The following is a 27,500-nucleotide window of genomic DNA, read 5'->3' as shown; positions in this document are numbered from 1 at the left end:
GGGCAGATGAGTTGGGAACGGTACATTTCACTAAAGTAATTCAGGAGGAGGGAGGATTTGGGGAGATTTTAAAAATATTAAGTTGGAACTGCTTTGGGGATACGAAAGTGGTAATGTTGGCAGTTAGATACAGGTCTGGAGCCCAGGAGAGCAATCAAAAATAAAAAAATATATATATATTTTAGGGAAGGCAGAAATAATTTGGTACATTCTGATGTTCTTTTTGTGCATGTTTCTAAAATGTATTATTTAATATAATCTTTTTTGGTTAACTTTTTTTTTTTTTTTTTGGTAAAAACAAAGCCTTTAGCCAACCTTTTCAGAAAATGCTGAAGATAATATTCATTTATTATAATTTGAGGTAGCATATGGTGATATATACCTCTGACTTGGTTCTGGCAAATCAGATTTCATGAGTGATTGAGACTTGGCACTACTTTTTATTAACTATCAGTTACATGACTACCAGTTAGGGTGAAAGTGCCAACAAGAAAATCCCTCAACATGTAGACAAGTGATTTAATGTCTTATAGCATATATGGCAATATATAGCAATCAGTAAAATCGTCAAATTCCTGTTATGTGCCAGGTATTGGGATTCCATTGATGCTGCCCCTGTGAAACTTAATGTCCAGTGGAGAAAACTGACATTAATCGCACAAGGACAGACACATATAAAAGCAATAGTACCTACAAGTTCACATGCCATAAAGAAGAGGTACATGACGCCGACAGCGGGCTCTGACCTAGCCAGGGAGCTCAGGAAGCTTCCCTGGGAAAGAACCGTGGCTGCGGAACGGTGCGCGGGAGAGCGGGTGGAGCGGACGCCGCCGCGGGGCTGTTTGAGCACCTGGGAGGAGGCGACAGCAGCTCGGTCTAGAGAAGGGATGGAGGTGATCACCAAGACAGCTGGTGGACATCCAGGTCATGGGACTCGGTGCTGGATGAGCGGGGGGGGGGGGGGGGTTTCAAAAGCTGAGCCTTAGCTTTTGATTTAAAGTCTTTGCTTTATTTAGGAGTTGTCACCGATTCACTATTGAAATTAAAAAAAAAAAAAAAAAAAAGGCAGCTACACAAGGCCTGGGCATAATCCCTCGCTTCCTTTTAAAAGGTCTCCATTAATAAGTCTCCTTTTCAACTAAGAGTTTGTTGCAAAATTCATTCATTGACGATTTTAGTAGCAGGTAAATATGCAAATATCTCTGCCAGGAGCAATAAAACTCAGGTTGGCATTTGCAGTTCCATCTTCTTTTGACAGGTGTATAGAATATTTATTGATATAAATTGTAATTATATGCAAAGTGAGCAAATATACCTTTCTTTTCCCCCCAGAAAGACTTTATCTTTTTTTACTAGAGAAAAATCCCCATAAGACATTACTTTTCCATTGGGCTGTAGATGCACCCTGCTCTGTTCAGAGCTAATGTTATATATGACACCCTGTTTTACAGGCTGCGAAAGGATCGAATTTGTATTGATTGTATATTGCTGAGGGATAAGCTTCCATCTTCCTCTCTTATTAAAAGTATGTCTGTTGGCAGGGATTTAGTGAGTCCAGATAAATATCTTCTTTTGTTGTGTTAATGAAAACTGGCAACAGCTCTAGTTATCTTGTAAAATGAGTGTTGGTAAATAAAGTTAGCAGTGTAATGGAAATTTTTGTCACAGTGGTCTCTAAGCTTTCAGTTGTGTAACTGTCTGCTTAAAACAGTGCAACTTCAGACTCCAAAGGAACTTAGTGTAATAGCTTTTTGCACTATTTTAGCCATGATTTTTTATGTGGCATGTTTCACTAGAGCAAATTGGAGGGAAAAATTGGGACCACGAGCTAGATACTATTTCTTATGTGAAAATAAATTTTCCTATTTGAACATGTGGAAGTTAGGAAAGCTGATTACTTTCACTTTGGCTTTGTATGGAGAGAAATTATGACTGAAAGCATCACACATTTAGAAATGTTTAGATTGGCAAACGATGGCCTGCAGTGATTTTTGTATTTTTTAAAATGGTTGAACAAAAATCAAACAAATAATATTTGGTGACTCGGGGAAATAATATGAAATTTAAATGTCAGTGCCCAGTTTGTGGGGCACAGCCATGCTCATTAATTTATGTACCTTCTGTGACCACTCTGAGCTACAGCGCTAGATTGAGTGGTTGTGACAGAGTCTGCCTGAACTAAAAAACCAAAATATTTACTACCCACCACTAGTCTAGATAGCCCCTCTGCAAGAATGGAAATTATTTAGGTCATTCAAAACCAGTTGCATGATTTTGAAAGAGGGGATGACACAACTATGAATTGAACTAAGCAGAGAAAAAACATCTCTACCACAATAATAATAGCAGCAGCTAGTGTTGACTGGGCATTTGTTTTGTGCCAAATACTCTTTTAAGTACTTTATCCACATCGACTCATTTAATACACACAACTCCAAACTATTGGTTTGTCTCATTTTATAGGAAGCAGCACAGAGAGGTTAAGTACATTGTCCAAAGTCAGTGCTGGAAACGGGCTAGTTGAGCTGACTTTCTAATTTGTCCCAGTGGTTTCTCACAAGTATGGATCTTATAGGTGCTTTCTATTGATGTTAAATTTCTTAAGTAGGAGGTAAGGGTATTTTCCTCTGTTTGATGGCAGTTGCTTGTTCCCAGAGTACTCCTGTGTCATCGCAGTGTGTTTGTACTAGTAAGAGCTTAATCCGTGCAATTCATCTAACTTCAGTTTCAACCTGTTTTTAGCGACGGCTCCATTAGATTGCATTATTATGCAACAAGCTCTCCACTCTTAAAACACAAATTACTTGTGTGTCTTTTTAATGGACTTCAAGTGTTTTCTTCATTGTTCATGTGTAACCTGTGACCAATCCAATTGTTTTTTACATTTTATGATTTTATGTCACTTCCCTTATCACAATCCTCCAGCGGTTTCCCACTGCACTTAAAACCAAGTTCCAATTTCTTCACAAGGCTGAGGTGTCCACTTATAAGTCTTCTCCTCAGAGAGGGCACCTTGAGCATCCTCTCTAAGATGCATCTCCCTCTCTGCCCCTGGTGTAACATCTCCATCCCCGTTTGTTCCTGATAGCATTTATCACAATTTGTAATGTCTGTGTTTATTTGTTACTTGATTTTCTGTCTACCTCCCCTGTAAAAGAAAGGACCATGAGTCTTATTTACCATTGTACTTTCCACGCTTAGCACAGGACCCAACATAGAACAGGCTCTTCTGTGAAAGAAATAAATGAAGGAGATCTACTTGCAATACTACCACTTAGTCTGAGATCTCATCACAAAGAATTATTGTGGCTGCCTCCTAAACTAAAAGATCTCTTAAATTTCTTTTATGCTCTCAATTCTAACCTGCCTGACTGATTTTCTAAAATACTGCATTGATAGAACCATCCCTTTCTCAAGATCCTACAACAGTTCAAGATCGCCTGCCGAGTCAAGTCCAAATTCCTTTACTTGTGTTTTAAGGCTCCCCACAATCAGAATCTTCTACTGCTCTTTCACATCCCCTTTGCTTTCATTAGGCGGGCCTCTTTCACAGGCCATCAGCCCTTGTCCTCTGCGCTTACTATCTTCCAACACTCCTTGGAAGCCCTGCAGCTCCCTACAGCTTCCAGGCCTTCTCCATAAATTCCACCCTTCATCCATTGTAACGAGTGCCTGACCCACACTTAGATCTTCATCATGTGCTTGAATAGATTCTCCAATATAAATCTTGTTTGTACAATGGTATTGAACATCCATCGTGAAAGTTTTGCCTCAGAATCTAATGAGAAGCTAATCCTAACTTCAGCACAATATGTTTTGTAGAATGATATAACTAGAGGTGCTTTGTCATATGGTTGTCAATTTGGGGATTAGAGAAAGATTAAAATGATACCATTTCTGTCTTGGATATTAATTGGGATATTTGATGTCAATGAACAAAGTTGCATTTTATCTTTATTAAATTTCAATGAGTATAGCTAGGCTTCAGATTTTTCTGATCTATGGCATATAGAGAACTGCTCATAAAATTAATGGAATTCTATTCCATTAATTCAGAATTTGTGGTAATAGGGCAGGAGGTTGTATTTTCTCTATTAGAAAAAGTGGATTTATTCGCTGTGAAAAAAGGTTGTAGAGAAAATAACTTCTTAGAATTATTCTTTTACTTTATAAACAGGTTTCAATGACAGTGTTATAGGTAATCCTTAATAAGATTTTAAAAGCAAGAGGCTCTCCCCCACCAGAACTTTATTTGGAATTACTGATAGATTCAAATTTCTATTCACAATAAAATTATGAACAGTTAATATCATTGTGTTTATAAAAGTTGTAATTCAAATTTATTGCCTCCTAGTTCATTTCAATTAGTGACTTTAACTTCCTGAGTCCTTTGAAATTCTAAACTTAAGTTTAGAATGTCTCAGCTATTAAGGGAGACATCATGTAGTCTGGGAAAAAAATCTTTTTAGATGCTTTTGATGTTGACAAGGCAGATCATTCTAATTAATTTATTTGTTTTTTTGGTATTGTATCAAATATTTGAAGGAAAGGACATAAATTTACTTTTGCTTTAAATTTATTTCATATATACTGTAGTATATATAATACTTGAATTACGCTTACTTCATTACAAAATATATTCCTTTTAGACCTATTAAGAAATATATGTTTAATACAAGGTGTTGCCGTCTTTCCCAGAAAAGTAACTTGCTTGAAGTCATCCATTGAGTGGAAGAGCTTGAACTGGGAAACCCAGGCCTGTCTGACTCCTGAGCCTGTGTGCTCTGCTCTTCACAGACATACAGTTGAGCACATGCAAAATAATTAATGCATTGGTAGAAATATGCTCATCGACTCAACGTTATCTGCTATTCTTAATGTCCTTTTTATGAACTTAGAGGCCTGAGTATGTGTGTAGAATCACAAAATATGGAACCAGAAGGGCCTGGAAAACAGTCAAATATTGTTCTAAGTGCTTTACATAAATTATTTAATTTAATCTTCAAAACAACCCTATGAGATTTGTGCTCTTATTATTTACTTCTGCAGCTGGGGAAACCCAGGCCAAATAGAGGTTAAATAACTTATGTTCCCAAAAGAGCCCATGCTAAGCCCAGCCCTATACTTTTAAGTATTCTAAATTCTGCCTCCTTGAAATGTTTTTTCCAGCTCTTAAAAGTAAGGGCTTTCATATTCACCAGTAATGATTTTCCTGTAACAGACAACTTTTAGCCTTGTCTCTACAATTCTTATCGCATGGCAGTGTTCTGACCTCTGTCTCTATGATCAGAAATAAATTCAGGGTCATCAAAAGGAATCTGTACTACGTTTCCTTGTGACAGAACTTACGTAAAATGTAGTTAATGATATTGCAGTGTCAAAATGTACAGCTCATAGAATTATATATTCCCAGTATTTTATTAGTGTAAATGCATGCAGATCAGTTCCTTTAGAGATGTAGAATTGTAAAACAACGGGTATGTAATATTTTACCAGGAGCTTAGTCTATTTTTCTGTTTCCACCTCAAAATACCATTCCTGCTTCGCTTTGACATATTTTCTTATTACAAGTATTTCATTGTTTGTTAGTCTTGACGCCACTCTCTGGACGTTGTTGCAGCCTGTTACCCTAGAATTCCTATGTTTGCATGTGTACCAGAAAGGACCAGCTGCTTTCTGCAGACAGTTTGGGCACTCATTTATATTCCCACTGTGGTGATTGGGGATGTTATTTTGAAACACACTGCTACCCTGTGGATAAGCAGAAGAATACATTGCCTGGGGGTGTGGATTGATCAGCCTATCAGTGCTTAAAGACACAGCAAGAATAATGGAAGAAGACTGAAGCTAAGTCATTGGGAGTCCTGCACATCTGAGGAAATGTCACATATTCAAAGAACTGCTGATGCGTGTTACTTAATATTTAGAAAATTTTATCAGAAGCAACTTTTATTCCCCCCTCCTCAGTTTTTTTTAATTATTAAATTTATTGGGCTGACATTGGTTAATAGTTATTTAGTTTCTTTGGATAGCAAAAGATCCCACAATATCTCTGAAAAATCCACATACCATCTAGTGACTGGGCATCCAAGTTCACATTCATTCAGGGAAAGAGCGCTTCCGGATGGTCGCCCCGAACTGGGGGGCTTTGAGCTGCGAAGGGATTGGCTGCTCCTGGGGGAGCCCCTTTTGACTGGGCGCAGACAGGCATCTGTATTCACGTGTACCGCTGGGCCTTGTCCTTTCCTCCGGCAACGCAAAGGTTAGCGAGGCAGAGACGCCGGGATTCTCTCTCCTCCCCTGTGCCTTGCAGGGCGCATGTTGCTCTGCTGAAGCCGACCTCTCTTCCAAGTTGTCCTTGACGTGCTTTTAGAATCAGCTGTTACCTGTAAAAAGACTGACGTGGGAGAAAGAGCAGTGCGCTGAGCGATAACTTCCCAGCCCTGCTTGCCCGACCGCACTGGCTTCACGGGTCGCCCCTCACAGCGGCCTTACCCGGGGAGTGCAGCTTCGGTGACATTGGATTCCGCTATGTATTAAGCGTGTGTAACACTTAGTTATTGTTCAGCCTGCTGTTGCTTTTCAGGTGTAAGATATGAGCCCCCTAAAGGCAGAACCTGTGTTGTCTTTGTCACTGTCTCCCCAGGGTCTGGCGTGGTCCTTGACATGCCAGGTTCATAACGAATGCCTATTACTTCTTGAATAGTGACTCTCACGCCTTGTTGACATGGGATAGAGACTGTGTGAGAAAGATTGTATTTTATTCTGAAATAAAGTTCATAATTGAGGTTATGAGGTTTAGAAGGAGCAGGAGAAGGGAGACGTTGTGGGGAGGTACCAGGACTCTGTCCTGCTCTCCAATTGCAGAGTCACTGTATTAACCTGGCGCTCGTTTATGCTCCTTTGGAAACGTATCAGCTGGAAGGTGCAGAGTAAGTGCGACGGGGGAAAGCCTGTAGCGGCCAAGACACACCTAAGGAGAATGCTGACTTACTACAAGTGACCTTGCCTGCATCCCAAGGGGGGCAATAAATTTCAATTCCTACAACCTGAAATGGAGGAAAAAGAGGCTTTTCACCTTTCTGTCCTTAGTCAGGAGGCAGGGAGAGAACATGTGAGATGCCATCTCATTCCATTCTGGCGCCCTCGGCCAGTCGGCCAGTAACCTCCGCAGCGAGGGGCAGGACGGGCCGAGTGCGGCGGCTGGTTGGGGGCCTGCGGAGTCACATCCCTGAGCTGCCCCCTTTGTTTGGGGAGATTAAAATGAGTCTGAACTTCACATCATACAAAGTGTATTTCTGGAGAATATCCTTCTCATCCCACATGGGGATGTGTGTTATAGACGACAGACCGAGTTGTCAAGGCCATCCGTGGATTGAGCGAGTAAAACTGCATGGAGGCTGCGCAGAACAGGCCGCGTGTTATCACCGGGCCCAGCATTATCCTAAGAATGCAGAATTTCCCATTAGTGTTTCAAGTTTATTAATTAAACATTCTAGACTCTGTGCAGAGCTAAATGAACATGTAGTGTAACTCTAAAGTGATATTTTATATCTGCCACCAATTAAAGTTACATGCCGTAAAAATAATTGGCTCCCACAAAACAAACACACACACGGATTGAGTTTCACTTGGAATTTCCTCTGGCTGGCTGAATGTGTGCCAAGTGCTTTGTAAAAGTGCTGCATACAAAAAATTCAATAGGCCTTGGTTTTTCTGATATTTACGGAGTGCTTATGGACTTCAGGGAGAGTTTTATTTCCTTCGGAGGCCTTATATGACTTTATGGTTCACCATGGTTACTCTCATTTCACATAAAAAGTAAAAATAATGCTTTGGTGTAAAGGATGATCCCTGTATTATATATCTTTAATAATCCTTCTTTACTCAACATGCGTTTATTAAATGATTACGTTCCAGGCACTGTGCAATGGGAAAAGGAAGATGCGTAAACTCCAGTGGTCCAGCCCTCAAGAAGCTTATGCCCCAACCTGCATCCCCCAGACCACTTTGTTGTCAAATAGAACTTTCTATTTGCTGCTTTTCTAGTGTCATCTTATTGAAAGAATGACCTGAATAACTTTGATAATTTAAATTATGTTACTAAAATATCAATATTTGCTCTGTGCACAGTACTTATTCATATTTTCAGAATCTATTAAGTCTGCTTTGGTCAGGTTTGTACATTTATTGACAACCAGCTTGTGAATTCCCATTTTATAGGTGAAGAAAGTAAATGTTAAGTCACAAATATAAAGAAAGCTGGCTGCATAAGTAATTATTCCATTTTAGTAATTATATGAATATCCTATAAATATTTGTACATTTTCTACTAATTACACACACAAGCATGCATATTCCTGTATATTTTATATAAAATGTACATAGGCACAGCCGACTCCAGCCTTGGTTTTGTACCTATCCCCTTTATTACAGGTCATGAATATCAGTTACGTTATCACCTTATCATTAGATGTACTACTAGTAGTCGTCGGGTGTATCCTTGAACTCTACCTGTTGACTTTCTTTCCTTTAAACCAGCAAGGCAAGTTTGGGCAAGAGTTCAGATTTGTTTCCTCTGTCGAGTCTGGGAGAAGAGCTTGAGTGAGAAACCAGGCTATTTGATTGGAGTGGGCTGGTGTAATTTTTGGTGTGAGTACTCAGGTTCCAGACTGAGCATTATTTAAAAGCCTTGTTATCATTAGCTATACCTAGGGGCAAGTTGGCATATTAACAAATTATAACACTTATCTTGCAGAAGCAATGCTTTCTTTCTCTTTGTTGGAGGAAATTTATACCATCTACTGTGAACAATAGAATAATCACCACTGTGCTGTAAATCATAACCAGAGGTTCCTGAAGGGAATTATGATTTTATTTCCTTTGCAATATCATTGGGCACGCCTTACCTAAACACTTACTGTACTTTCCTCCAGTTCTAGTGTTGTGTTTTTTTTTTGGATGGGTATAAATGTTGTGCAGTAAAGATTAGATTTTAAAAAACATCTTTGCAAACATCAACACATTTTAGTGTTATTAGAATGAAGAAGTCTAGAGTTGGAAAGAAGCTTACAAATTGTCTATTCTAGGTCTGTTATTTTACACATGAAGTCTGGAAAGATTGAATCATCTAGGTACCCACAGTGAAGTTTAGGGGCTGACAGGAGTAGTCTTCTGATTCCTAATTTTTTTTCCTTTGTCTTCTGTCAAGGATGACTATGCTATTGCTATTTTTTTATTGCACATTTTTTCTTGATATATACATTATGAGGTGCTATACCTGGTTGCTATGTAGTTATAAAATATTAACCCAAACACATACACAAAGTCGCGTTGGCAGTTTACCAGGGCACGCATCAGCTTTTTTTCTTTCCTAAATATTCAGTTCCCAAATTGTTGTTATTCATCTAGCTTTTAGCTTTTCCATATAAAGAATATCTGATCTCTTCTTTAAAGTTGGAACCATTGGTATTTGCAATCATGGTAGAAATAATTAATTCAGGCAAGAGTCATCAATGAACGCTAAAACTTAGTGGAGAAAGTTCGAGAAAGAACCAAGATATTTACATCATGTCAAAGAATCTCCCCCATAAGATCCTTATTAACTTTAAAGTGTAAAATAGTACTGGGACAGTATAGAAATTGGCAGATGCCACCTTAAATCAGTATGAAAATGAACATCGTTTGTGATGGGCAAGTTGACAGCATGTGCCTCCTGATGTGTTGCGCCATAACATGGTACGAATTTTATAAAAAAAAAAAGGGGGGGGTGTGTCTGAATCTACAATGAAATGTATGGTGTTACCAGATCACTTTCAGTGTGATTACTAATTTTCCTTCTTTGACATTTTCTTATATGGAAAATTTTGATAATTGGATTTATTGATACAATGCAATAAATTGATACTCCAGCAAATAAATATTTGGTATTGTTAAAATTTAAGTGAAAATGTTTCTAGAAATCTGAAGTCTCAGCCTTGAAGACAACATCTTCTTCAGAGCTTGTAGCTCCAGTTGGCCAATGATACACAGGGCTGCTTCCTTGGCCTGTCCTACAGAAGGAACTAATGCTTGACTCCCAGGTTGGTTCGGTTAAAATGTATTGTGAAGGAGGCCAGTGTTACATGTTTGATATGTTGGATCTTATATGGGTATTATTTTGTTCTTTGGCAAATTGGCTTGCAAGTTTATGCTTTTGGTGAGTTGAGTGTCTGAAATAAGTGTGTGAAAGGTTTTTGAAAGAAGTCATGAATTGCCATCTTTTCAAATGTTCAATTACATCGCCTTAAAAAAAAATAATTTCTTAGAAAATTGTTTTAATTGTATTTAAAAATATAAGCGATTTATGAGCATCACTATGATTTGAAAAATATGTCAGACGTTAGCTTCTCTAGGATTTACTGGGCAGCATTACATGTGTTTGCATGAGAGAGAACATTAAAATAAGCATATGTCCAGAGTCTTAAGGAATTTCACTGGACCTAAAAGGTTTCAATATGAGTAAATATGTAGTTTGCACAATAGATGTTTTTAAAGTTATGTATAAGTTGAATTTTGCAATATCATAATTTAAATATACCAGAGAAATACCACTTTTTCAAGATGGTGTGAATAGCATTGGGGACTATGACCTCTAAAGTAATTTTTGTGGTTTGAAAGAGATTAGAAATTTATTTTTCTTAGTTGTTGGCAAACTTTCCTACTTATCTAATGTGCTGCATTCTTGACATGGACAAATCGCCTAGAATATCAAATTAGCATTGCTGTCTTTGTCTTCACTCTGTGTTAGCTTCTTTCAGGAAGGCTAATCAGAGCCAGTTGTCGTGTACGATTTGGTGATGGTGATGTGAGTAATTCTTCTTACAGCAAATTCGACTGACTAGCAAATTATTTTGCTTAACATCTGAAAAGCGATTAGGTTTTAAGATCACAGTCTTAAAATACGCAACATATCATATAAGACATTTTTGCATTACATTACAGATGTCACTCTGAATTTTTAATGCTGGTTATTATTTTTAACCTATTATTCATTTTTTAACATCACACAGGAATGTATTACTACTAAACAAGACTAAAATTATCAGATTTTTAAAACTGCAGTATTGGCTTTTAGTCATTTTGAAGACTAGGCTTTGCTTTAAAGTGGAATTTGATATGGAAAAGGGAATATTGCTACAAATATTGAATTGGAAAGTAACCTAGAACTGCTTTTCTCCCTGGCTCTTGTTGCGTCTCTCCCCCACCCCATTCACTGCCGAGGTTTTAAAAGATCAGTGATCTTTCCCCGATTCCCCCTTCTCCCCTTTCAGTGGAACTTTGAAGCACTGTTAGCTGAGAACAGGGACCTTTACTTCATACATAAAAAATCTCTAAATGGTTCTGTACTTATGGGCCTCTTTTCTTGACCAGAAAACTGCTATTTACCTTGACTTAAAAAATTAATAGCAAAACAAGCTTTGTGAATAAGCACTCTAAAATCAGCCAGAGACTTTTCAAAGCACAAATAGGGCTACATTTCCCGGGAGTGCGAGCTCAGTAAATCAGGTGCTGGAGTGGGGCAGGGACAGCGGTGAGCCTGTTTGTAAACTTTGGGATTCTGAATGTTAATTTCAAGTTTCCTTTTTAAAAGGCCAATGTTTGTAGAGCTTATCCTGTCAGCAATATCCTGTGTCAATTGTCAGGTCATGTTTAATGTGTGGAGATGTATTAATCTGCCCCAGCTAGCACTGTAAGAGGCCGGGATAAATAGAGGGCTCAAGCAGATGAAGAGGGATTAACTGTGTGGATTGAGCAAACTCTTCAATCACTGAAACAGTGATTTTACAAAGGATTAGCTCCTGCTTTTACAAATATTGATTACTGATTTGCTGCTGCGAATGGAGATGACACAGCTTGTGCAGTTGCTGTGTAGTGTGCTATGGGAAGTGTACATCATTCATATTAATGGATTTGTCATAGGCATTATAGAAACTGACAGATTTATTATAGCGGCAGTTGCTAGAACTGTTATGGTTGAGGTTGTGTCAGCATATCTATTAAAACTTCAGGATTTTAGGAGTTTATAGTCGAGCCATAAAATTCATTTCCCAAGTGGATTTTGGAATACCAGTTATAGCCTGGCACAATTATTTTTATGCATATTTTTACATGAATCAGTCTGAAGCACTTAAGTTGAAGTAGAACAAAAAATACAATATTGTGTTATTTTTGTGATATCAAAAAAATTAGATTTAATTTATTTTAAAAAAATTTTACAGTCATCATCAGTGCTTGTTTTCCAACCAAGAACATGTCTAGTCCATGTGGACTTCCAAAAATCCATCAGTATTTTTTGCAGAACGGAGTTTGTGTTGAAGTCTTTGGTTGTTTCTATAAGGTGGAAAGTTTTAGAAAATATAGTAATATCTGGATAATTAAAAATCAGTGGCTATTTTATTTTATTTTAGTGACTTTTTAGAACACTGAAAACCAGTAGTAAGCCCAGCTGGTGTGGCTCAGTTGGTTGAGTGTCATCCCATGCACCAAGAGGTCACTGGTTCAATTCCTGGTCAGGGCACATGCCAGGGTTTCAGGCTCCATCCCCAGTAAGGGGTGTGCAGGAGGCAGCCAGTCGATGTTTCTCACTGATGTTTCTCTCTCTCTCTCCCTCTCCCTTCCACTCTCTCTAAAGTCAATAAAAATATTTTTTTAAAAATTAGTAGTAAGAATTATCTATATTCGAGAAAATATTTGCCTTTAATCTTTTAAAGAAAGTAGTTTTCTTGCATGTGCTTTCATTATGTCACAGTGAGGAGGCTTTTTTGAGAGCTGAGTTGTGTCTTGAAGGGTGAGCTGGAAGCTTCTGGACAGTGAGAGTGGGAGGGATGCCAAAGTGAGAAAAGTAAAGGGTAGCCCGTTGCAGACAGTGAAAGCTGTGTGGATACATGCGAGTTGGCCTGCTTGAAGAATAGCCAGGTGTGTGAGCATTCTCAGACCTTCAGAGGAGCTGAGAGGACTGTTTTCAAGTTGTATTATTTTACCATGCAACTATGCTTACACTGATTAAGTTAAGTCTTCTGGATTGGTGTTGAACCTTTTCTGGATATGATATAAATAATATAAAAGATTTAATTTAAATTACTTAAACACTTATATACATTCTGTTTTTCTTTTTCATTTAAAAATTCTATTATGTAAAATTTTAAATGTAATACATCCTTTTCACAAAGAAAAAGTTTTGTTTTCTTTACCAAAAATAACCCCCTAGAAGTTAATAGTTCTGATTGTGTCCTTCCAGACTTTTCCCCTGAATTGTACACGTGCATTTGTGCCAGAATAACTATGGAATCAGATTTTTTTTAATGGAATATGACTGTACATGCTATTCTGCAACTTATGTTTTTCACCTAAGTATCATGAACATCTTTCTACATTAGTACATGCCCTCCCACATTAATCCACATAGCTCTACATATGCGTACTTAAATAATACACACTATTTAAAGTGATTTCATAACGTCCCTCTTGCTGGACATTTTCCATTTTCTGCTGTCACAAACAGTATTGAAGTGGCTGTCCTGGCGCATACACCATGTGAACCTGCACTTTGCTTGTGGGACAGGTTCTCAGGAGATGAATTCTTAGGGCCACATTCTCGCGGGCAGAGCTGTAGGAAGTTGGGCTCCCAGAAGCAACACATCAGAGAACTATATCTTTCTGTTCTCCCTATCTGATGTTAATTAATTTTTTTTAGTTTTCGCCAGTCTCATAAGTTAAAAAGTGTATCCTGTTTTAGCTTGTTTCTTTAGTTTTTGTGAAGTTTGTTTATTCAACAAAATCTAGTGAGTACTTGCTGTGCCCCAGGCACTAATCTAGGCACTAGGGATATATAGTGGATAAGACAAGGCTATCTCCAAGCTCTTGGAACTTACATCTCCTTTCCGAGTAAAGGTGAGAGTTGGAGGAAAGACAGTTAAGCAGTAAACACGCATCTTTCCTCATAGTTATTAGCCTTTGTACTTAGTCTATGAATTGCCTGGTTCATATTCTTTACCTGTTTCTCTGTTAAGCTGTTTATCTTTTTCTTACTGATTTGCAGGAGTTCATTGTCTCTTGTGACATCTATGTAAATATTTTTTCCCATGTACCCCTTGACAGAGTCATCGTTTGGTAGATTAATGATTATACTAATTTTTATCTATGTATGGAATTGTAATAGCATATCTGATTTCTTTGGTTGGTAAGAGATCATTGGACCAAGTGTTAACTTTCCATGATTTTCTATCCTTTGAGGAATTTATCAGTTATTTCTTTTCTCTAATTTAATATTTAAAAAATATCAAATTCTGTGGATGTTTTGTTTATGTGAAGTTAGGCATATGCGTAAACCTATTGCAAGCAAGAATCATTGTTGCACTCAGTTTGAACTTAATGGGCAATTGCTGATTTGTTTTCCTGTTAAGGTGATTTTCATCTAGCCATATGTCCCTGCAAAGCTATTAAACTTTATAAATGTTTATGTAAATTTATAAATAAGAGCATATCAACATTAACACAGCTTGGCTGCTTTTTAAGGGATGTGGCTCTTACACAGTAACACAAAAGAGCTGCGTTAGTTTCTTGCAGGGATTCCCCTTCGGTTTGGGATTTAATAATTACCCAAAGCTTGGTCAAGACAAACAGTATTTTGGAAGGATTGCCTGAAAACTACGTAGGGTGTCTATTCCTATAGGTAGCCTGTGACCTCATCCTTGAGTTTCACAGTGCGTGTGGGAGCTGTGGACAGCACTCGACTGCCTGGGTTTGTACTCTGTGGAATTGCTTTTACGGAACTTTGCTTTGGCATTATGCTGTTGGCTCGATATGAGGGATGTTATACAAAGCAGCCCTATAAACTTTGATTTTACTTACTGTAAAAATGTTATTGCGGACATTGAGAACACATGGGGGAAATTTCTTTCTCATTTCAGTACCAGGAACCAGGAATAGTTGTATGTTCCTCCCTGAGCAATGATCTGTATTTATCTTATGGGCAATGAATCACACAATTTATTATTTTTTGCTTCATGTTGGTTGTTATAAAGCTTATAACTGAATTCTCGGCCCACCCCTGCTACGTGTAAATGACTTTGTAGTTTCAACTTGTTTTTTGTTCTACCCTGACTTCTAGTCTTGCCTTGAATTTTTTTACATATATATATATATATATATTTTACATTTGAAGATATGTCACTTAGAGAAAAGTTGCAGCAATAATACAAAGAATTCCCATTATACCCTTCACTCAGATTCCCTTAACATTAATGAATACTTTTCTACACAGGTATTTGCTCTCTCTCTCTCTCTCTCTCTCTCTCTCTCTCTCTCTCCACACACACACACACACACAGACACACACACAGACACACACACACACACACACACACACACACACACACACACACTGTTCTCCTGTTTGCTTTTCATTTCATTACCAAATGTATCTGTACAATTGCCTGTGAAATGCCATTTGGGAGGAATGAAGCAGTATATTACTAAATTAATAACAAGAATAGGTAAGAATGGAATGCCCTGGCTGGTGTGACTGTGTTGGTTGAAGCGTCATAAGGGTCATGGGATTGATTCCAGATCGGGGCACATACCCAAGTTGCAGGTTCAGTCCACAGTTAGGCCGAGTATGGGAGGCAGCCAATCGATGTTTCTCTTTCACTTCAATGTTTCTCTCTCCTTCTCTCTAAAATCAATAAAAATAAATAAATAAATAAAATTTAAAAATATATATTTGAAAACTAAAGTTAATGAAATCAAGTAACTTGCCTAAGTCACAGCTAATGTTCAAGCTGCAATTTGAATCCAAGACCCAGGGTTTTAACCATAATTTGAAGGTGAAAAATCAGATTGGGGCACTTTTATTGTGTTAAAGAAAAATATTAAATTAAAACCCAGTTCATAATTGTATATATTTAACTGTATATTATTTAGAGCATCTGTGAAAATTTTGATATATTTAGAATTTTATTTTAACTTTAAGAGAAAATCATATTCCATTTTAAGCTTATGTCTCATTTTCTCAAAGTGTTTCTCATAGACTTTTTAAAAAATAAGGCTATTGTTTTTCTGAATTAAATGAATTTTTTCTTGCTTTAGAGAAGGTGATGAAGACAGGCAGATACATACATACATACATGTGGAAAAATTAGCAGCCAATTGTTATGTATAATAAAGGGGCGCAGTAAGCACAATAATAGTCCCCCAAAGTAGCCCACGTCCTAGTCCTTGGAACCTGTAAATGTGCTGGTGCATGGCAAGGGGATATGAAGTTTGTAAGTGAAAAAAGGTTGCTAATCAGCTGGCCTTAAAATAAGGAGATGATTCCGGTGGGATATACATGCAAAACTCCTTAAAGGGGGGGGAAGGAGGCAGAAGAATCGGAACCAGAGAGAGACCACTGGGAGAAAGACTCAGCTGGCTGTTGCTGGCTTTGGAGATGGAAGGGGGCCAATAGCCAGTGAAACAGGTTAGCCTCTGGGCACACAAAAAACAGATTCTCCCTTAAAGCCCCCAGAAGGAATACAGCTCTGCTGGCAGCTTGGTTTTAGCCCAGTGACACATTTTTTGGACTTCTGACCTCCAAAAACTATGATAAATTTGTGTGGTTAAGCCACTTAAAAAAAAAAAAAAAAAAGATGTAGGCAGATACAAAGTAGCTAAGAAGTTACTCTATATAGGAGATACAACTTGATTTAAATTCTTTCTGTAAAATCTAGTGATCCATTATTTAAAAGTAGCCTTTACCAAAACATAAAAGTGTAAAGAATACCCTGTATTATAATATATGAAATAGAAGTCTTGTCTTTAGAGTGAAATTTCTCATAGTGAACCATATTTTTAAATGCCTGATTCAGTATATTCATATGCTTGCATCCCTGTAAATAATTGAGGGAGTACTACAGGGGTTTCTACAAATGAATAACTCTGGAATTTTTAGATAAAAAAAGTGTACTTTAATTCTATAAGGAATAATTTTTATGTATTATAAAAATGTGATACCTTGTGGTCTATCATTAGACCAAAGAATCAGAAATCGTAGAGATTTTTTTTTTTTTTTTGTATATCTAACTTAATGAGCTAACGACAGCAGTCTTATATTAAAAATTTGTCTAAAAAAGCAATCTTCAGGTACATAATTAGGTAGTTCAGACCTGGCCATACACTTAAGCACACTCTCCAGTAAAAGGAGCAGTTTTAAGTGCATGAGAAGGCTAATGTAACTCTGTGGGTAATACTTTTGATCTGTGGCTTTTTGACTGTTGTTTTCATGGATATGGATGAACACTCTTGATTTCAGATTTGTCTTAATTCTGATTCTTAATTATTTTCTTAATCATTCTATTATTGCCATTTGAATTTTACATATTTTGGTAGACTTCCATGAAAGTTGGTAGCAGCCACAACTCTATATGTATATATTTTTTAAATAAATTAGAAGCTTTTGATTAGGCAGTGAGTAGGCCTTTAATATACCTAGGATCCTATCCATGAAGCATTTCCTACATGCATATAGCTATAATTTTAATAACCAGTGTCTCCTTTGGTTTCAGATAGTCCTATTTGAAGACCTATTGGGACTCCCATGGGGCTATAGGAATTTCCATTTCAAGAAGGAGAGCTAATAAAGGCAAACTTGAATTAGCCTGATCGTTACTCAGGTTTTGCTCGGTAGCTTTCAAAGTGACTTTGCAGAGTGGGGAGAGACGAACAGATGGCAAACCTGTGAGTTCCAACCTCTCCTTTTGCCCCCAGTGTCATTACATGGGTCATTGCATGAGTGTTCAAAGCCTGGTCCCCAAGGCTTAACCCCTGGGAATTCTATGGTCCTACTAATTAGAAGTTGACTGTCTTTGTGTCTAAGGATGCTATGAGCCTCTTTTTTAAAGGACGTGTTATGATAGCCTCAGACATCACCAGTACTATCTAGTATATTCATTGGTTAATCTTTTCTGAAGAGAGTAACAGTGATAAGTGAGAAAATAAGCCCTGTGAAGGGACTGTGCTAAAGTAACATAATTAGTGATCTTTTACTGACTGTCATGGCTGTTTTCTTATAGGTGATTGCTTCATATGATCATTGAAAATAATACTTTTCTTGCTCTGGCTGGTCTGGCTCAGTGGTTAGAGTGTCGGTCTGTGGACTGAAGGGCCCCGGGTTCAATTCTGTGCAAGGGCATGCACCTCGGTTGCAGGTCAATCCCTGGCCCTGGCCTCAGGGCACGTGTGGGAGGCAACACATCAATGTGTGGCTCTCACATCCATGTTTCTCTCTCTCTCTCTGAAAAGCAGTGGGAAAATATCCTTGGGTGAGGATTTAAAAAAAAGAAAATAATAATTTTCCTTTTGCCACTAAAAAAAAACCTGATAAAAAGATGTGAAATTCTAAATTTTCCATATGGAGGGGAGAATTCGTAGACTATGAAAAATATTTAATTTATGAATTTGTTTTCTTTACAGATATCCTAGACCAAGATTCTATCTGAAAAACTAAACCTTTAAAATGACATAAAACAATTGATTCTATGCTAGATCTAAAGAAAGTTATCAGTTTCTTTGTGAAAAATCTGTTGTGAACAGTTTCCGTATTTGGTATCTTTGAAAGTTGAATCCGTCTTAGATATGGGCCATTTGTTAATGAAGGGACAAGAAGAAGTATTAGTGTGGGTGTATTTCGTGGGATTCTGGAATTAGGAGGGCCTCGGAGATGATCTCACTTAATGTTTTCATGATTTGGTTGAGGAAGCTGATCCCGGAGAGGCTTGGTGACCTGCGGAAGGTCACACGTTTGTAGAGCCGCGGTTTTGTTACAGACCCGCCCTAAGCCACGCCGTGCGTCTCGGAGTCAGCGTTGATGCAAAGCTTAGATTCTGGGTATCTGCTGGGTCACGAAACCATTTTGCTTCATATTTATATTCACTCAGTTTAGGTGTCTCTTCCTTGTTAGGGCGTAGTTTTTCTGTTTTGTTTTTCAGGCATACGAGTGAATCTTTGCACTTAAAACCCTTTAGAATAATAATAAGAAAAGCGTCAGCAGCTCTCTGTCTCTGTATCTATTACAGAGTCTCTCGAAGCAGGGGAAGTGGCGTCTAAGTTTGTGTGTGCAAATGTGAGGTAAAGTGTAATTACATTGCATGTGGAATAACGAGTGCTGAGCCAGGAGGAGCTCTGGGAACTCGTAGGCTGTTTTCTAAAGCTAAGCACCCAGTGTGCCCGTCAGCCAGAAACGCCTGTGAGTCCTGGACATCACCTAGAAATCCACAGGGGACAGCAGAAAGCATTTTCCTGCCTTTAGACAGGATTACAGCACATGAACTACTGGAAATAATAATGGAGCCCTTGTCCATTTTTCAGATTCTACGTTTGACTCTCTAACTTGTTGGTGGACTATATCCACTATAGGCACAGTTCTGTTTTGTTTAAGGCACAGGTTTCAGGAGATTCTGGAACTCCTGAGTTAGCTTTTGAAAGCAGTGGCCTGGTGAGTGAAATACCAGCCTCCCTCCAAGGACGCTCGGGTCCCCCGGTGCCTTTCCCCGTCCGAGTCGCTGGGAATGCAGTGGGCGCTTGGACGTGCTTATTTGGATTCCCCGAGACCCGTTACCGTCGTGCGTGTTTCAGGTTCCCTGACTGCAAGTGGGAGGAAGACCATTCCTTGCCTGCTCTTGTAGGCTGTTGCTTTCAGTGTTTAATGTGTCGAGCCGCTTTAGAAAAGTAGGCCTGTTATATAACCAGTATATGTTCATGTCATAAAAAGGAAACTCGTCTTTGCCGGTATATGCTTATTTCCTTAGGGTACCGAAAACGTCTGGCCACAAAAGCAAGCCCATGTAGTAATCGTCTGCAACAGAAACAGGCTGCTCTGCAGTGTAGGTTAATTCTTTTTCTTCCCTTAGTTATAAGTTCTCCGTCAACCACTTTCACCTGACCAAAAGGAAATCTTTTAAAATAACTACTATGCTTAACTTGCGCAGTTACCAAATCATGATTTTTCCCCCCCTCTTTCTCCTTAAAATTCTCTAAGCAACATTAGCCTTACATTTCCATTGGCATGTATTCATTCGAATTCATAGTTAAGTTACACTAACATATATTTATTATAACAATTAATAAAAGCTAGCATTTATTGAATGCCTGCTGTGTGCCAAAGGATTAAGGTTCAGAGCTAAACTTATTTTGGGGACAGGGCTGTGAATTTTGATTGTGAAACAGTTTATCATGTAATTGTGAATTTGTTGGAATGTTGTGTAATTGAATGTGCTGTGTAGTTTTCCATGGTGAGATCATGTAATTGTTGTGTTCGGCAAATGTTCGGCAGATAGGTTTACATTAGTGTTCATGTGCCATTAAACCTGTATCTGTAGCCGGGCTGGGCATGGCTCAGCGGTTGAGCATCGACCTAGGATCCAGGCGATCGGGGTTCGATTCCCGGTCAGGGCACAGGCCCCAGTTGCAGGCTTGATCCCCAGTCTCCAGTAGGGGGCACGCAGGAGGCACCCCATCAATGTTTCGCTCTCACATAAATGTTCCTCTCTCTCTCTCCTTACCTCTCTCTAAAAATCAATAAAAATGTGTGTGTTTTTAAAAAAGAAGAGGGACATGCAAATAACAGTCAACATGTGTCAAGATTCTTAAAGAGCTAATCCAGCAAATATAAAGAAGCTTACATGATTTATTGAAATCTCCAACTTCTCTTTCAGGGATTTATTTCGTTTACTTATAATGGTTTCCTAGTCCTTTTCATGTAGATCAAAACATGTAGATCAAAAAGTATCGCCCTTTAGAAATCATTTAATTACATAATATTGCTGTGTTTGGGGGAGCATAATATATTAAGATGTAGGACTACAGGACTTTTTTTTTTTTTGCTCTTGAGATTTACAGGAGGAAGAAAGGAACTACCTATGGAATGGATCTGAAACAAAGCTAATAAACTTGGATTAATTAATTTGGATAATTAAAAGTCACTGAATCTAATGAGACCTGGTACTTGGTTTTTCTAAAATGGATTACTCACTACTTCCCCCCCTATTTCCCACAGGAAACCAGTTTCCTCCAGTTGCAGCACAGGACCTTCCTTGTGTTTTTAAGGCTGGCTACCTTGAAAAACGCAGAAAAGGTAAACTGTAAGAGTCTAATCAAAAATTTAAAAATGGTTTTATCCTTGGATAAAAGATGCTTGCAATATACATGTGGAGCCAATATTCTCTTTAGGTGATTGAAGAGTTTTAAGACCCTCAGAAAATCTGGATAATGTTAATCCAAACCGAAAAAATACAGCTTTGAGCGCTAAATAATTTTTATAACAAAACACGTGCTAGGTTTTTAGTCATCAACTTCAGTCATGTGTAAGTGACGCAGGAGCTGTCCCCTGCCCCTGCCTCCTGCCTCCTGGAGGAAGGTGCGGGCCTTGCCTGCAGCCTCAGGGATGGATTTCTCACCGCGGCCGCCCCCACCCCGCCGTGGCGGGTTCCCCTGCGCCTGGCCTGGCTGCTCCGGGCCTGTGCCACCATTCCCATGCTTCAGTCCGCGCTCCTCTCCATCGCTGTGATCGTTGGCAGCTGACCACATGGCCTCACTCTTTCAGCACCAATCTATAAGGGAAGTGAAATGTGGAGGTGCTGTGATGATCTGGGAAATGAAAAGCAGAGGTCTCTTCATTACCATTGGGCTTATCTCTCCGAGCCCCTTTGGGCCTTTCTATTTATATTCCATTTGCTTTTCTTAGCTTTCTTAGCTGACTTTTAAAGCTGAAAGAGATAATAGAAATAATCTAGGTCAGCTCCTCCCCCTCCTTTTTATAACAGATGAGAAAATGAGACCCACACGAATCCGTTATCTCCAGGCTGTGGAGTCAAACGCTGTTTTGAGTCCCTGTCAGGCAAGTTTGTCAGCCGTGCTGTTGGTCCCATAAATGTAGCGGCTCCATCTCTGCTGCACTTTATTCCTTTTAGCTTTGTCTCCTGAAAAGAAGACACAGATGAATTAGTCCTAGAATTTTAGAGCTAAGAAGGAACCTTAGAAATTATATTAACAACTTATCCTTTTACAGTAAAGAAATGGCGTGATGTTTACATATGTTACGTATATTATCTAAACTGTGCCCTTTCCCCCTTTATTGCAGATCACAGCTTTCTGGGATTTGAATGGCAGAAGCGGTGGTGTGCTCTCAGTAAAGGAGTGTTCTATTATTATGGAAGTGACAAAGGTATTGGTCTTGAGGGTTTGGGAGCCATGTTTCACATCCCCTCCCCCTTTTTGGTACAGAGTAAACTGAAAACAGATGGAGGAAGAAAAACTGAAAACTTCAATAATTATAGTCTAAGACTGATTTATAATTCTATTTCATTATCTGACAAATTCTCCCAATTCCAGAATGCTCTAAAAGTTAATACAATTATGCTTTATTAAATTAGCAAAGAGAGGAAAGTAACTTTCACCTACGTGGCCTTTCACCGTAGGAAATATTTATCATCCAGGCTGTAGTTGTAGAATCTCTGGAGAAGTTGAGACCGTTAGGATTGTGAGAGTTTAGCTGTCTGAGCACTTCAGCTATATTAATTTGTCTAACTACAACTCTGTGCGGTAAGGTACTGTTATTAGCCCCATTTATTTTACTGTTTGGAAAACTGAGAACGGAGAGGTTAAGTAACTTGTTCATGGTCACAGAGCTGGTAAACGGCAAGTCTGGGCTTTGAACCTAGGCATAGTGGTTAGAGTCCATACTGTTTACCACTATTGTCACTCTATTAATTTAGAAACAAAATACACCTTGTAACTTCATTTGCTAATTAACAATAGTCACTATTTGAACAAATAGTCATAAAATATTGAAATTTAAAGAGTATAAGCTTTATTAGTTTTGTTTTTTTCCTAGGAAAAGAAGGTCAGAAGTTGAATATTATAAAGTGAGGGTCATGGAGAAATAGCTAACATTCATTTCCATAAAGGACACTTAAGAAGAAAAAAGACATAAAAGTTTAATATCACTGCATAGAAGTTTTCCCATGAAGTCTTATCAGTGTCGTTACTTGTGTTGTGTGGAAATTTATGTTTTATTTGACATTATTTTCAGATTTTAGGGTGTTTTTTTCTTATTAAAAAATTGGGCAGATATGATGAGTGTGTTTCAGATAAATTTGAAATACGTGCATGATGCTAGTTGATCTCACCTTTGGGCTAATGGAATTAACAAATGATTAATTTAGTTTGTAGTTTGCATTGTGTCACTAATTTACAATATGTTCAAATGTAATGATGGCGTCAATGAAGTATAAACTATAAGTAACTATTAACAGGCAGCCTTCTTTCTCCTGCTAAGAGTAAGTGGGTGAATGTGTCTGAAAATCTAGAATCCAGGTTCAGTTATGATTAACCCTCATCATTAACGTGCGTTACTATTTTAGAAATATAATTTTGTACAGTGTTGTGAATTGAGATCAAGATCTTTCTTTTCTGTGAAGACATATCCTCAATTTTATAAGACCAGAGGAGAGAGGTTTCAAAACCTTATGACTTTGGTTCGGTCAGGCCTCTCGTTTCTAATTTCTTTAACAATCAATGAGTACTAAGGTCTGTTTCCTCCATTCCCAGTCCTGACTGGTGTATACCAACTGTTAGGTCAGAGATTCACAAGAGTTTTCCAAAAACCTAAGGAGTGTTTATATTTATTTCAAAGGCTAATATTCAATAAATAAACTCTAGGGTTTTTTGGGAGGGAATAGCAGTTAAATTCCCATGTCTAGTCTTATTTAATTAGACCTTTTGGTAACAACATTCTTTGTAATTTGTGTTTTAACTACTTTGTGGTCCCTTTGGCCAGCTCTACCACCACCACTGCTTTATAAAAATTACTATTCCAGCATTCCTTTTTTATGTGGCTATTTGAAGATCTGGTTTATATTTCCTTAAATTCTTCCCTTTCTGTTAACTAGGAAGCCTCCCGTTTCCATGGAGATTTCTGTGTTTAGTGTTTTTTTCTGTGGCTGCTTCCTTTGGAATTCTTGGCCAGCTCTTCTCCTTTTAGGGACTTGGGGGAAAAAACCTCTCTTTAGACTACTTTAATTGCTTGTTTGTTATGATCCTAATTTCCTTCCTTTGTATCTTTTTCTTTCCAGGAAAGTTTATGTGTCACATGAAATTTTTCTTTTCTTTTGTGAAATCAGTCAGATAACTGATTTGTACAATCTTGTTTACCATGTGTGAACCATTTACCTAAACTTTGGAAAGAACTATTTAGATATATGAGAACTATAATCCTCCAACTAAGTAGGATTTAGATAAATGGATTATAGAGGCACAGAAGGAGTTGATACCACTTACTAGGTTAAACTGCACTTTGTTACTGTTTGACAGATACATAGTTCATATTTTCTAACAGAATGTGTGCGCCAAAAGCCATTTTGACCCATCAAGATAGTATTGGCATAGAAAAAGTAGTTCTAGTCTCCAGGGTAAATAATGCACTTACCTTTGTATCCATAAATATTATCCACATTTATTATTCATGGCCATTTGCGGCCCTTAAGTAATAAATGTATATATATAGAGAGAGTACATATTTCATCACTTGATAAAATTGCATCCATCCTTTCATCTCCTTCCTCGTCCTTTGATTGTTCAAATCTCATTTATCAAACTCATTTGGTCTAGATACTGAGACTGCCATCAAGGTGGTCAGTCAGTCATCTACTCATTCGTTTTTTTGTTTTTTTTATTTGATCAGCATCTGTGGGATACTTGGTGGTTCCTAGGCACTGGGAATCCAAAGATAACCCTGCTTAGAGGTACTCACAGTTGAAGTGAGAGGAAGAGAGGAAGTTGTGGGATCGGAAGGGGGGCTGGATAGATAAACTGATCATTTCTACCAAGTATAATAAGTGATTTAAATAAAACACCTTCGGACCACAAAGGAGGGGTGGCTAACTGCCCAGGGGAGTTAGTCCTTCTAGTGGAGAGGACATTTGGCCTTAAATAATGAGTAGGAGTTTGTCAGGTGACTTGAAGGGTAAAATGGACAGTCCAGGCAGGGGAACAGCAGAGATTCTGAGTTGCAAAAAGCCTTGGATGAGATAAAAGCTGGGATCAAGGCTGAGCATAGAGTGAGTGGAGGGAGGGGGCACATAAAGGTAAAGAGTGGGTTAGGGTGTGATTAAGACTAGGGCTTTATGGCCAGATCTAGTTTTTAGAAGTAATTGTAATAGTATTGTGGAGGGTGGATTGGAATAGATAGAGACTGGTCAACAGGAGCATGTAGGACTCTGAACTAGTGTAGACAAGAGAGGTTATCACAGGGCTTCGGAGAGGCAGCCGAGGCTCAGGGCAGACCTCCCTGCCCCAGAGTCATGCTCGCCCCCCAGCCTGGCTGTTATCAGCCCCTTCAGCAGGCCTGCGAGTGAGGAACCTGCTGCCAACTCCTGTTTTACTGTTTCCCCTTTTTCGTTTTAACCTGCGTACAATCTTGAAGCGGCCTAATGAACCTCATTTACCTCTCCTCACTTTTGAAAGGGGAGCGGTTAGTGTGTAATATTCTCTTTTCTTCCCACTTAAGAGATTTTGCCACCTCACCCCCACTCTGTAGTTAAAGAAAATCTTAGCACTGTCCAGTATGTGGCAGCTACAGTAGCCTTGGTCCTGCCAGATCATCCTAAGTGTATATCAGGAGTTATTTATTACATCAGGGGGTTGTAATTTTTTCAGTGTTGTATCTTTTCAATATATAATAAAAGTCATTAGGAAATTGGGCGTAATACAGATAATTTAAAATAAAATTTTTAGGTTGGCAAGGAAATAAACATTTTAATTGAAATTGACTCCTCTGCTCTCTCACTTCCGCCACAACCTCACCACTGATAGGAAAACTAGGATGTGTCTGCTCAGTTTGGATGAAAATTATAAAGCATCTTTTGATGTCAAAATAGCATCAAAGTTCTTTTTGAATATTTTAAAAATTTTGTTAAAGGACAGTGTTTGTACAATTGGAAGTTCTGTTGTTTTATAGCAACAACTTTAGTAATTGCATAAAAGCTTGCCCTTTTCCCTGATTTATTAGAGGCAAATTCCTTGGTCACAGCATCAGCATTTAATAATTGTGTGATGACTATGTATAAAATGCATAAATGAACCCATTTAAAAAATTTACATTATAATTTTGTGTAAAGAAGGGGAATACCTTTGTTATTCCTTAAGAAAGAGGAATAGTTGATTCTACTTTTTATCAGAGTTATTGCAGTTTTATAGACTTTGGGGCCTTTGATGTGCAGATATTAACTTTACAGTTTATCACAATAAGTGTGAAATAAAAGGCCTTTATTTCTGCCTTTATACATAGTTAAGAGACCTTGTAACAGGACAGCGATGTTAAAATGTACATCTGATATTTAGTAGGATTTTCTTAGCATGTAGAAATATTCAGGTACAAACTAAGTCTTATGAAGGCTCTGATGATGACAAATCATGTTGGTTTGCAATAAAACAGGACACAGTTTGATTTAAAATATATCTACCTTCAATCTCTATATATCTTCAATCTATATATGGATGTAGATATATTTTAAATCAAACTGTGCACTGCTATAACTATTATATAGATATAGATATATGGATGTTGATGTGTCTGTGTATGTAGATAGATAGATGATTGATAGATACAATAGCATGTACCAATAGACTTTTTGAACACGTATGTGTCAGGTGTTATTGATACGAAGTGCTGTAATCCATTGGCTCAGAGGAGTGGGCACAGAGCCCATAAAACAGTATGACGCGTAGAAGCGGGCTCGCTGGGGCAGCAGGCAAGTGAGGGCTGTGAGCCAGGAGGGCACGGGGTCAGGTTGGCACATGTCAGGAGTCTGGCCTTTCCTGTCTAAGGGACAGTTGAAGTTTGTAAGCACTGAAGGTCTTACAGATGGCATGAGAAAGTCTGGTTGCGTGTTGGAAAGATCACACTGCCAGCTGCCAGGAGGTGAGACCGAAGGCAAGATGTGCCTGAAGCCGAGTGGCGGAGAGTTCAGAGAGGTGTTGTCCCTGGAGCTGCAGGTCACCGGAGGCGTTTGAGGTGCTCTCAGGTCGCACGAGCAGCAGCAGTGTCCCTTATTTTCTGAAGACTCTCTGCGTAATGTTTACCTTAACAATTGCTATATGCTACGATCGCCTGATGGACCATAGCATAATTATTACCTGAATTTCAGTTGTCAAGAAAGACAATACATATAGTCAGAGAAGTAGAAACGGGGCTAAATTCCCACTCCGCAAAAATGCCTGCCATTTATTTGGTCTCCATTCATGGCTACTGCACGCTACCTTGTTATTAATCATGTTTATACCTGTGGTTGAAAATATGTGGCTGTATCAAAAACCACTTGATTTTTATTTTAAAGAGAAGAAAAAGTTTTGGAAATTCCTAAAATTTCCTCTACCAGATCATATGAGCCAAACTTTTAATTCTAACGAACATGCTTCCCTTTGGGCCC

At 38.3% G+C, this 27,500-nt stretch overlaps 1 protein-coding gene across 1 annotated transcript in view; it reads left to right on the top strand.

Moving 5' to 3' along the window:
* The window catches only part of SKAP2 (src kinase associated phosphoprotein 2), a 142,590-nt gene that overhangs the window by 55,703 nt on the left and 59,387 nt on the right, over positions 1 to 27,500 (top strand). The window contains exons 5-6 of the mRNA XM_087821221.1: positions 21,071 to 21,148; positions 22,154 to 22,237. Coding sequence (XP_087677347.1) covers positions 21,071 to 21,148; positions 22,154 to 22,237 — 162 coding nt within the window. The remainder of the gene's footprint in view (positions 1 to 21,070; positions 21,149 to 22,153; positions 22,238 to 27,500) is intronic.

This window comes from Miniopterus natalensis, chromosome 10 (genome assembly GCF_054644295.1).
Source record: "Miniopterus natalensis isolate mMinNat1 chromosome 10, mMinNat1.hap1, whole genome shotgun sequence".
Classification (NCBI taxonomy): domain Eukaryota; kingdom Metazoa; phylum Chordata; class Mammalia; order Chiroptera; family Miniopteridae; genus Miniopterus; species Miniopterus natalensis.
Note: the sequence above shows the minus strand (reverse complement) of the source record. Positions and strands in the feature narration are given on the sequence as shown.